We start from the raw sequence: 12,513 nt of genomic DNA, 5'->3' as shown, positions 1-12,513 counted from the left end.
CATATTTAGTTTGCTGTACCAAGAGCTCAAGCTCATCTTGTTTATTTCCCATACTTTGCGCATTAGTGTACAGACATTGAAGTCCATTAATCCATTTGAGATGAAGGAGAAAGCAAGGCCCATTGCACCTCTTCTATGCTAACCATGATACAATGCACTTTTGGGGGAACGAAAATGGATTTGTATTTGTAAAGAGTGTTCTGAGAACTTTGGTGGTGGTGGGATATTATGCCAATTTTCTCAAGTCATTATGCATTTAAGCACATGCAGCCATGCCCAGAAGCTGGATGGGAAGGGCGTTCCCCCTTCATGTTTTAATGATATCCTTTCACTGAAGCAAAACCAGCCAAATAGGCCTGAAGACTTGGACTCTCCTTTGGCAGCAGCTACAAGGTGTCACACACCCCACCCCACCTCTCCACCCCCAGGCTGACAGAGCTCAGTCTTATTGTGAAGGAAATAGCTTTACTCTCCATGGGAGGTGGAGAAGAAAAAGAGGAAGCCACCATCTGTCTATCCCCGTTTACAGCAATGGCCAAGTCTGGATATTTCTAGCAGCAGAAGTTGCTATAAAATATTTACAGCATACTGTGGCAGGCTGATGATACTCAAAGAGAGACATGTGCCTCTGCTATGCCCTGCTCAGTGTGAAAACATCTAACCCCATGAGTGGCCCCTATGACTGCAGAAGCCCCTTCCTGCAGCCTCTACATATTACCTGCAGTTCTTCTCAGTATGTAACTTGTTCATGGTTAGAAGCTAGAATGCCACTCCTTGTGACGGAAAACACCAGGGCTTAGTGCCAAGCCTTCAGATGCTTTACAGCAGGCACAGCCAAGGTGGGGGCCTCTGGATGTTGCCAGACATCAACTCCCATCAGCCCCAGCTGGCATGGGAGTTATAGTGCTAAAGGTCTGGAGGGCCACCCTTGCTTTACATAAATTTATTTTAGGAACCAAAAGGTGTGAGCAGTCTCCAGTGTTTTCTTGAAAGGATCTCCCTTGGTCCATAATCACATTTTTGTGGCTCACGCACATGAGGATCTGCTTGCAACGAGTGTATCAGCCGTGTCTCTTGCTGCATGAGGGACTGTATCGGCCACAATATGGGCATGCTTTATGCAGGGTTTCAGCTTCTCTGGCACTGAAGCCTATGCACATAGCTCAGTTGCCCATGCCGGATGTGTGGATATTGGAGGTGGGTCAGGGGAAGCCGCAGAGGCCGTGGTATCGCCCCACCACGCCTTTCTGGGCATGGCCACTCGTCCCATGAATAAGTGTGTGAAGAGGGTTGCTAACACGCCAGCTGCAATTTGGGTGGCTCACACAACCTTTTAAAAATACATATGTTATTATTACCATTACTATTCATTATTGTTAATAATAATAATTTAAAGCATGCAAGTATATTAAAATGATTTCAGGAGGAAGAACAAGTTGATGAGAAGGACTTGTGTGCTAAAGCTACACCCACAGCACCCTCTATGCTAAGCCTATTAGAACCCACACATTCCCTTAAATACTATTAAAGTGCTTTGTGGTAGTTCTACTGGTTGTGTTTTAGTTAATTTTGTCTGCAGAAAATGTTGCAGATACCCTGTCTGAGCAGCACAAGGAAAGTATATATGGCTCCATAAATTTTTTGGCACTTCAAGAATTTAAATCCTGGAAATGTCCCATCTCTACACTATGCTCCATGAAGTGCTCCACCTTCAGCCACCGTTTCGTTCAAGCACATTTTTATAATTGATACCTGGGGAAAATCTTTGCACTTATCCTGCTCTTGCTTAGAGAGACCTGCAATATCACTTATTTGCTTTAACCTGTTTGGGACTGAATGCTCATTTAGGTGCAATTGGGAAAATGTCACCTAGTCCTATGTCCTTTCTTGCTCCCACATATTCTTCTTTTGTTTAGCTCACTAGGAGAGCAGCAGAAAAGAAATGACTGCTTCTCACCAGCGCCACCAGAGGGCATCTGACCACTCAGGAATGACAGCACCTCGGAACGAGACAATCGTTTCCATTGCATTCTAACTGTGCAGATTTTCATGAATTTGGATTTTATGTTTAAGCCCACATATTCAACTGGATAGTTTATCATTATGCAAAAACTGAAGTGGTTTAATTGTTTATTTACTTAAAACATTTATATCCCACCTTTCCTAAGGCAGATAACCAACAATAATTTAAAGAAAAACAAGGAAGAATAGCTAAACTACTAAATGTTGAAGAACGCATAGACACACAAATAAAAGCGGCCCTTAAAATAATCTTAGAACAGTCTACAAACAATGCAATACAGATGCAGGAGTTTAAAAACCATTCATGGCCTCCTGCTCCTCTAAACTGGAAGGTTTGACCATCCGGTGAAAAGTCATTAAAGGGAGGGATAAGGCAAGCAACTCTGGGAAAAATTCAAGAGCCTAAGTCTATATTATTTATATAGCAAAAAATGAGTTTACATAAAAGTCTTGGACAGTAACTGTATCCCAGAGAGCTATACTCTCTCCTGGATCAAATTCGAGGACATTCCTGTGCCTTGGGATCCTGTAGGTTGTGGTTGCTACACAAGGACTAAACTCGGCAAAGCTCCCCAACCCAAGACTAAAAGTTCAAGTAGCCTCCTTTTATGCACCTCTCGAAAGCTCTTCCCTACCACACATAGATTGGATTTAACAGATGCTAGTCTTAATGTAGAACTTACTGTGGCAGCATAAGCAACTTTCCTCCCAGTTTCTTGAGAGGAAGCACATTGAAATCTAAAACATTCACCAGCTAACATTTCAAGTTGACAAATGGATTTCAAAGGTCATACCTGAAATGTGTTAAATGTCTCTGGATGTCAAGGTCCAATATTGGAGTGGGTCTTGAGGATCCCAAGGGTGATCTATCTTGACTTAGCAGGTCCTGAAATTCTTTACATATTTGCCTAGAACCAGAATGGATGCATAATGTTACGGATGTCTACCCAATGTCCCAATGCATGCTCCAATGTGTTGACATCTCTTAGCAGAAATGGATTCCCAGGTATGGAGCACAACTGAATAAATAGTAGCAGGTGGTACAGGTGGGAGGTGGGCTGAGAAACGAAGACATTCTTCAAAGCTCTGCTGAAAAGAGTTTGGCACTGGCACTATTCCATTGCTTTCCATAATGCATGTGAAATAGCAACACTATGAAATGCATATGGAATGTGCACAGAGGCTTGTTGCTTTGCTTTACAAGTGAAACTGTGCCAGGATGTTTGAAACACGCAATATTAATTTGGAGACCAGATGATCCAGCATGTGGACTATTAGCTGGCCATTGCTCTCTTACGCTGTTTAGTGATTATATTCAAAAACAATCTACATTCCAAAAAATGTGCATATGCATGCGCATGCACACACATGCATGCACACACACATAATACAGCGACAACAATCCAACACAAATTATGTGTGGTTATGCTGCTTTTGGAATCTACTTTAAAATGCTTCAAGTTCCAGGATTACTAAACCCTGACCATCCAGTTCCAGGCTTTGGTCAATAGAACTTCACATTTCAGTGAACAGGAAAGGCCATCAGTCGGAGGCATCTCCCTACAACCAGGACTTGCCAACCATGCTTATCTCACTCATGTCTAAATTCAGCTGCTATCAGCTTGCTTGTATGCAATTTTCATCCACTATGTCATTGAGACTACTGCATAGGATCAAAAACAGACGATCAAAGGAAATAGTGCTACATGGGGTTAGCCTCCTGGTTGCACACCATTGCACTGTTCTCTCACCATCTCACAAGGAAGCCACACATACATAAAATATTGCCTTCTGGAGTCTACAGTGTAATTTTCAAAAGAGATGATGAGCCATGCCCCCCCTTTTGAGGCCATTATCAGAAATAAGCAACATCTCTTGGGTGCATGCCACGAACACCTCCCAGGTAGGGTTTTTGTGTGTGTGAATCATTTCAGAACCTGCCTCTTAGGTTCAGATAGGAGGCCACTTCAGCTTGTGTTTAGAGGGCTGCTTCAGTCCATTTTCTGAAGCTTCACATGACTTTCCCACAGACTATAATGGGGAAATTAACAAAAGTCTCTACCTTTTAAAAAAAATTAGGCAGAATTGGGTGTTATATGCAGAGCTGAGTTGCTCTTGATTTCTAAACAGACTGCATGAAGCAGTGTGATTTGCCTGAGATTCATACCTCATAGAACTGTTGAATTGTAGAGTTGGGAGGCACACCAAGAGCAATCTAGTTCAAATCCCTGAGACTTTTGCACAGCCTTGCTCTCAAGTTCTACACAAATTTTCCCTATAGACATAATTTTATCTCATGAACAATAACTTCCATATGAACTTCTGTCTCTAAGATCCAGGGAAGCCTGCATTAAGGTCCACCAGTCCATATCAAGAAAATCTTTGCCCTCTAGTATTTGAGCTTTTGTGATGCATCAAAAGTCTTATTTTTCAAAAAAGGAAACAAATTATTTGCAACCATTGAGAGTTTAAAATGAAAGCAAATAGTATCAGTTTTTATCACTCCAATCTTTACAGTGTTAAATCATAGCTCCCAAAAGCTCCGATGCAAATCATTAGTGTGAGTAAGCCCAGAGTAATTTTGGTCCAGTCTTTCTTCGAAGCTCCGCCACTCTTGGCTGGAAGGGGTCACTTTGAAATGGTATTTATGCTGATGTGCCTGCAGATGAACGAATTGGTCTGTGCTAGTCCTAGGTAAATGTTTTAAGAGTCTGTTTGGTCTTTAAAATCCTGGCAGACTAATTGTTTTTTACGGCTCCTTGGGGAAGATAAAGGGCTTCAGGAGGCCTATTTGCCTCTGTTATGTTTGTGCATTTCAGAACTTCTGATTGTAATGACTGTGTGTGGCCTAATAAAAGTGGCAGCTTGTTTCCTTCCATTTTAAGCCAGTTATGTGATTTTTGGACTATTGCATGCTGGTATAGCCAAAGGGGATTCTTTGAAGAGAGGTTATACATCAAGTAGGAAAGAGGTTTCCCTTTTCAAGGAAACAGAAAGCTTGCGACTTTCATTGAAGCCTTTGATACTGTATAAGTTATTTGTGGTCACCTGTATCTTGTTGCCAGGCAGCACACCACGGCCGTTGAAAATGTGAAAGAGGCACAGGGGAAGGAACTCAGAAGCACTTACAGAGCAAAAAGCCTCTCTCTGTCCTTCAGTGTGAATGAATATGCAGGGCAGGTATAATGCAGAAAGTCTGATCCCTAAACAAACTGGGCTGTTATAGTTCGATTGAGCCTCATATCTCAGGCCAACAGAACAAATTAACCTGCTTTGTCTAGCCTATCATGTGAGCTTAAATGGTTTGTGCATCGGTCTATAATGCTACAGTGCAGCATGTACTTCTTTGGGGGTCCTGTTGAATCAGGGGAAGTTTTGTAACTGGGCTTATTCAGAATACCTGAGAGAGACTCTTACTAAAACTGCATTAGTGAAAATAATGGCTGGTGTGCACAGTGACTAGGTCTGGAGAGACCTTGGTTCAGCTCCCCACATTCACGAAGATCACCAGCCTTCTTCATAGACTGTGATGAGGATAACATGGGATAATGTGACAGGGAAAAGAAGACATGTTAGGAGTAGTGTCCGTTAGGTCTGCGACATCTGGTCCTTTGCATGTTTACTCAGAAGTAAGCTTCTGTTGAATAAGCTTCCTCACTCCAGAATAATTGCGTTTGGGATTACATCCTTGCTTGCGTATTAAAAGAAAGCAAATAAGAGACTGACGTCTGTAATGTATGTTTATGGCCCTAATTATAATAAACTAAAAATATACAAGGTCTTTACTCCAAAATATGGTCCTTGATTTTTGAAAAATTAAAATTAAACCATTGATTTTTGCATAAGTAACCCAAAATATTTCAAGAAAACATTTTTCTCACTTTTTCCAGATTGCCAAAAAAGTTCAAAAATCAGATAATTTCAGAAGATTTAACATCAGGAAGTCAATAGGCTGTTTCTGGCCTGCTCCTATCTTGATGTGTGCATGTCTTCTTCATGTACTTTAGTAAATTCAGCACATTTGGGCACATTCAAAGAAGTTTGATATGGAGGATTGCATGTCAACTGCTATACAGTGAGGTTTTCATGAGAATACCGAACTTCTTTGTCAGTTTATATGTTTCCCATGAATCCCACTGGATAATTCCCATGACAAATTAAGCAGAGATGGATTTAGCACAGTGCGACTGGTTCTCCTGCACTGTGTGTCAAGCTGAGGGTGGCACCGTAACTTATGTTGCAGTGCATATGCAAAACAGACATGGAGAGGGCACCAAATTTTGGCCTCATGCAGGGGGCTGTGGAAATTTGAAAGACCAAAGTCCGCCCCTGGTACAGGAGCACTACAGGATTGGCTCATGTGCCTGGTTTGTTCAGCATGCCTATGACATGCAGGTGATCAATTCTGATTATGCCCAGTAGAGGGCAATAATAACATAACAGAAAAGAAGCAACAGTCCATCTGTCTGTCATTCATCAGTCAGCTGATTCCAGTGATGTGTCAGCTGCAGACTTCTGTTAAAAAACATCCAAGTCATCTTTCTCCACACAAATGGAATTGGTGATTTTGCATTTCTAATATTATAGTGCTCCTTCAAGGAGACCGCTCATGTGAGCACTATATTTTCAGAACTGATATGAAGTGCTATTCTATTAATATTTACGTATTTGTGTCACTAAATTCAAGACAATGTACTTCCCAGGAAGTGTGTTTCAAACTGCAGCCTCTGTGGCTAATGCATTTATGTATCATGGAACAAAAACACTCTAAAAGTTTGCAGAGGGTGCATGTGCCCCCCTTCCACTATGTTTAGGGCTGACCCATGGTCAGGTTACAAACCAGCATGAAAATAATCTGGCTCTCCCTTACTTTGTTGCTAGGATCATCTTTTTCCTTGCTGTCTGTTCCTTCTGTTCCATGTGCTGTCTGGCAAGATGCTCCCCAACCGCCTTAGCTGGGAATTCAGTTTCACAAGTGTAGCCAAAATCCCTGGCCAAATGTAAAGCTTCTCCTGCAAGCAAACAAAAACAACTGAGTCATTTTACATTTAGTCTTTGGTACTTTATTTTACTTAGAATGTACAGACATGGTCTCTCTCAACTTAGATAGATAAATAGTTACGATTTAAAGCATTTTTACCTGCTCGTCAATCAAGAAAAATGCCAGAGCAGATTGCATAAGAGTAGTGAGAAACAAAACAACAACAATTTTTGTTGTTGAAATATGGCATCAAAAAAACTAAAATACTGATAATCCTGAAGAATGGCAACCACCAAAATCAAAGACTGGACTTTGGCAAACTTAAACTTTGGCTGGGTTTTTAATCCTAGCTCACAAGACATCATCCAAAATGTATATCTATACTGTACTTTGTGTTTAGATACTACTGTCTGATGTCTTGTTTCTCAAACCAGCTTCCCACCAGCTTAAATTGCATGGGGCAAAGACATCCCTGCTCAGTCAACACCTCCTGGTGTGTACAGTACACAGACAGAAATTGAACTGATTCATAGAATCAAAGCATTGGAAGGGATTCCGAGGATCATCTAGTCCATCTCCCTGCAATGCAGGAATATGCAGTTGTCCCATTGGAGGATCAAACTTGGAACCTTGGTGTTATCAGCACCATGCTCTAACCAACTGAGCCATTACTGCTCTAAGGCAGTAATGTGAGCACAACCTCACTTTGGATCCAAACCTAATGTATACTTTGCCTTTTGGCAAAGAAGTACTGCAGCTTTTCAAACCAGGCAATGTTCAGATATGCTGTAAGTAGCACTATGGGATGACTCTCTTCCATGGGCATAGTAGTGAGGTGACATATTAAAGCCCACAACTTGAGTAGGGACAATCACAAGATCACCACCAGCACATCATCCTCATCAACAACTCATCAAAAGGTAAGGTTACCAGATTTTTTCTCAATGAATCCAGGGACACTTTTCAACTTGAATGGATTTTGTCAGGGGACTGATTTGTAAATCTGGGGACTGTCCCCGGGGAATGGGGACATCTGGTAACCTTATCAAAAGGTCCCATGCAATTGGGCCCAAAAATGTGGCTCTGGGCCTTTAAATATTACAGCAGCATCAGGGAATGAATCCACAAAGAAACTGGTCCAATGCTTATACATTAAAGATCAATAACTTTAGTATTGTTTGCTTTCTTAAGGCTATGATGTTGTGAGGGGGGTACATGGAGTATTAGGGGAGAGGTAGTACCTCTGGTGGGGGATGCATTCCACCTTTGTTCCCCACCCTACACTCAGCTCTCACCTGTGGCTCCCAGAAGCTGTCAGCATGCAACAGTAGCCATACCCCAGGAATGGCTTCGACTAGCCAGCTAAACCAGGTAAAGGCAGCCAATGGGTCTCCAAACCTTCAATGAGTTAGGGACTTCCCCAGCATAGGCTGTGGTGCTGTGGTCTAAACTACTGAGCCTAGGGCTTGCTGATTGGAAGGTTGGCAGTTTGAAACCCCGCGACAGGGTGAGCTCCCGTTGCTCAGTCCCAGCTCGTCACAGTGCAAGTAGAAAGCACGTCACAGTGCAAGTAGATAAATAGGTGCCGCTTCGGCGGGAAGGTAAATGGCGTTTCCGTGCACTACTCTGGTTTGCCAGTCATGCTGGCCACATGACCCGGAAAAACTGTCTGCGGACAAACACCAGCTCTCTCGGCCAGTAAAGCGAGATGAGCGCTGCAACCCCAGAGTCGTTTGCAAGTGGACTTAACTGTCAGGGGTCCTTTACCTTTACCTTAATAGTCGGTCCAATGGTCAAGAAGGAGGTTGCATTGCCAGATCAGATATGGCCAGTAGGTGGTGCTTCCTGGTTTCAACGTTTATTGTAGCTTTAAATCTTTATATTTTTATCTGTTTAATGAGGGCTTCATCATATAGCTAACTTACAATGAGGAACTGGTGCTAGATGCCGCTATATATCTGTCAATATAATTAGGACTATATATGATAAGGGCAGGGATGCAGGTGGTGCTGTGGGTTAAACCACAGAGCCTAGGACTTGCCGATCAGAAGGTCGGCGGTTTGAATCCCCACGATGGGATGAGTTCCCGTTGCTCGGTCCCTGCTCCTGCCAACCTAGCAGTTCAAAAACACGTCAAAGTGCAAGTAGATAAATAGGTACCACTCCAGCGGGAAGGTAAACGGCGTTTTCGTGTGCTGCTCTGGTTCACCAGAACCAGTCATGCTGGCAACATGACCCGGAAGCTGTACGCCGGCTCCCTCGGCCAATAAAGCGAGCTGAGCGCCGCAACCCCAGAGTCGGTCACGACTGGACCTAATGGTCAGGGGTCCCTTTACCTTTACTTTTTTTATAAGGGCATGGCAACTTAATGAGAATTTGGCCAGCTGCCAGACACCTGCCAGTTTGACAAGTTAACATGCCCAAGACATGAACTGTACTTGGCTCAGCCTGAAGGACAGCTGACATCATGCACCCTAATTGACCAGACATAAGGCAGGCACTGCATTCACGCCCAAGTAGGGAGGAAGGCTCACATATTGTAGAACACCTGCATAGCCTGGCATTGCGCCCTCACTAGGGCTATAAAAGCTCCTAACTTCAGAGGCCGAGTGAGTCCTCGCGTTCTACAGGTAAACTTCGGACATTGGTCCCATCAGCTGAGGGAAGGATCTGATGCTCCTGGGGGCTCTGCAGCAAATGAGATGAAGCATGAACTTCGCTTTTGCAGTTATCTCCCTAAATATCCTGAAGTGCCTTTTTTGCTTATCTTAATTGCTATTTAGTGTTAAGCCTTTGCTTATTGTAAGTCTTTATATTGTAGAGCTTATTAGACTCTATTTTGTAGTATCATTATGTCTTATTGCTAATAATTGTCAATCAATAAACCATTTTCTTCTTCATCTAACAGTCTACTAGTCCTCCATCTGCTGGGATCCAAAAGAACTCCTTGCATGCTATAACTGCTAGGCAACATAGCAAGACAGAGGTTTCTGCACATGCTGTAGATGGACGTAAGGGGCAGATGGGGCTTGTCAACCTGAGAAGGTAGCCCATCTAGAAGGAAAACTCTGACCCTGAACCTCCACTGCCTTGTGGGAAAAGAAAAGGCTAAGGAGTAAACCCAACACAATCTAGAGTGGAGTTGGTTGGATGGTGCCTTGTACGCTTTCTCCCAGCAACTCCTGCAGCCAAGCTGGTGCTCTGCTTTCCTTTGGACCACATCAGCGAGACTGAGAAGGGGTCTTGTCTTCTGGGTGGCCCAAGACCACCATACACTCTGCCAAGGGAGGTCACTTTGGTGCTGCTAACACAATAGTTTGACTTCACCCCCAGAGGCACGCTCCATTGTCTTGAGACAGGTGGATGTCAACAACAATGCTGTTGTATTATGATTATAGGAAATTTTCTATAATTATGAATAAAGAAATATTTTTTTCAAATATTAAAAAATGGCATTAAAACCAGCTACCTATGACTGGTTGGTAGCTTCTGTTTATTAAAATGTAAGTTAACTCTTTAGAGAATCCATTTCTTTTCGAATTTGGATAAGAGTGAATTGGTTGAAGTTTGCATTGTAATATGCACATATATGGAAATTAAATCAATTAATTCATTATGTGTTCAGCTATAAAACATGCAGCCAAATAAAGGCCCTAAGATGGACAAAATATCAAGGGTAGATATTTGACATATAATTCTGATTAGTTTTGTGTTGCTTGTTTAGAAACAGAGAATTTTCATATAGAATTTTATAGTTTCATTGGGCTCAATTGCATAACTGTGGAGTAGTTAAAACATCAGGAGGACATATCATACTGAGCTGCAGATATTAATTTTAGAGACAATTTGCTTTCTTCACCCCATCCCTTTACAAGACAAAACACATATTTTCAACAAACAGGTCAACATGTGTCTCTTTTGGCTGTTTAATGGGCACTACCACATCCACAGCATCTCTCCCCTTCTCCTACTCTATAGCCTTTGTTTTCACAGTCTTCATTCTTCTGTATTCTCGTGGGGATGGAAAAGCAACCTATTTCTCTTTCTCCCCCCCCCCATTCCTTAAACAGGTAATGCTGCAGGAGTGCTGATCATTATGCAGGTAAAGCCAGAGAGAAGAGGAGAGGAAATCCATGGATAAGCTTCCTCCTAGGACTGTTGTTTTCAGCTTTCACTCGAGATAGAAGCATCCCTCAGTCTTGGGGAGGCCCAGGAGAGCTCCTTGCTGCTCCTTGCACCTGCCAGCTGAAGCCTGTCAAGGTACACAACCTGGTCCCTCCTGTGGGGCCTTCCAGAAATCTCTGCCTTAGCCCAGCAAACTGTCCTTTTCAATCTTGCAAAGCTCCCTGGCCAATTGTCAAGCAATACAGAAAAAGTCTTGCTTGTTCAGCATCAGCTCTAGCTGTAAATAAAGCAGCCTGTGCCCCAGATTGTAGTGAAAACAACGAGCAGTGCAGCATGGCTGCTCTAGCAGTCAGCGCTGGGTGTGGGGTCCTCTGAGCAAAGTTGCTGTGGCATTTCAAGATGGCTGTGCCGACAGATTAAAAGGCAGTCCCTTCCCCTAAAGCCCACCATGGGCCCACCAATCCTCCTGCTCTTGTCTACTCTGATTGACAACAGCTGGTCAAAGCTTGAGCCTAAGTGTATTTGGGCTGATCATCAATTACAGTACTACCATAGTGGCAAAGGGAGCAAGTTTCCTGGACTTTGCTGCAGGAGTCCCTGGTTTGAGACCCATCTCCTTAAAACTCCATGTTAGGCTCCTCCTGCCTTGTCAGATGGAGTCGGTTGATGAAAGTCTGCTCTGTCTCTTGCACAGTTGCCTGCTCAAGTCCCTGCTGGGGCTTTTACTGCCTAAAATGAAGAGGGGCTGTACCACCTGCTGATTGCAGAACACACACTTGGCATGTAGAAGGTCCTGAGTTCAATTCTTAACCTCTCCAAATAGAACTGGGAGAAACTCTTCTCTGGAATCCTTGAGAGCTGCTGTTGAGCTGGATGGACAAATGACCTGACAGCTTTCTGTGTTTGTTAGTTAAATAGTCTGCCATCTTGCCACACTCTCAGGGCAGGTGCCTCATTGAGATGTTGAGAACAAAGCATGGGAACTTCAGAAACAACAGTGGTCATTCATTGCTAGTAGGAAAAATGTAACTGTTGATCTTTTGTTTTCATCTGCAGTTACAGTAACATGCTGGAACCAAAACCACCTTTTCAAGAAGGCAACAAGTAAGGTATTTATATCATGATATTACAAAGCATACCTTCCACTAAGGATGTTAGGAGGGTGACATTTGCTGCTTTCCTCCTCCCTGCAGGCAGATTGAGCCCCAGCCTGTCCAATTTTTCTCTTAAGCAGCGTCCTCCATTCTTGGATTTTGCTCTGTCAGGGAAAGGGGAGGGAATGGAAATACAAAGATTCAATGTTATCCTTTCCCAGTTTTTCTTACTTAAAATAATTCCTCAAATGAGTATCTAAGAGCTGCATGTTCCCGATTTGCAGTACAAGG

The 12,513-nt window shown here is 43.0% G+C and overlaps 1 protein-coding gene across 3 annotated transcripts in view; it reads right to left on the bottom strand.

The window, feature by feature from the left end:
- TFAP2D (transcription factor AP-2 delta) overlaps positions 1 to 12,513 on the bottom strand; it is a 43,981-nt gene that overhangs the window by 7,216 nt on the left and 24,252 nt on the right. For all 3 annotated transcript variants that reach the window (XM_053380381.1, XM_053380382.1, XM_053380383.1), the window contains exons 5-7: positions 12,268 to 12,386; positions 6,893 to 7,034; positions 2,817 to 2,930 (exon numbers count right to left, since the gene is read on the bottom strand). In XM_053380381.1, coding sequence (XP_053236356.1) covers positions 2,817 to 2,930; positions 6,893 to 7,034; positions 12,268 to 12,386 — 375 coding nt within the window. The remainder of the gene's footprint in view (positions 1 to 2,816; positions 2,931 to 6,892; positions 7,035 to 12,267; positions 12,387 to 12,513) is intronic.

This window comes from Podarcis raffonei, chromosome 3, assembly GCF_027172205.1.
Source record: "Podarcis raffonei isolate rPodRaf1 chromosome 3, rPodRaf1.pri, whole genome shotgun sequence".
NCBI classification, from domain to species: domain Eukaryota; kingdom Metazoa; phylum Chordata; class Lepidosauria; order Squamata; family Lacertidae; genus Podarcis; species Podarcis raffonei.
This window is presented reverse-complemented; position numbering and strand designations above follow the sequence as displayed.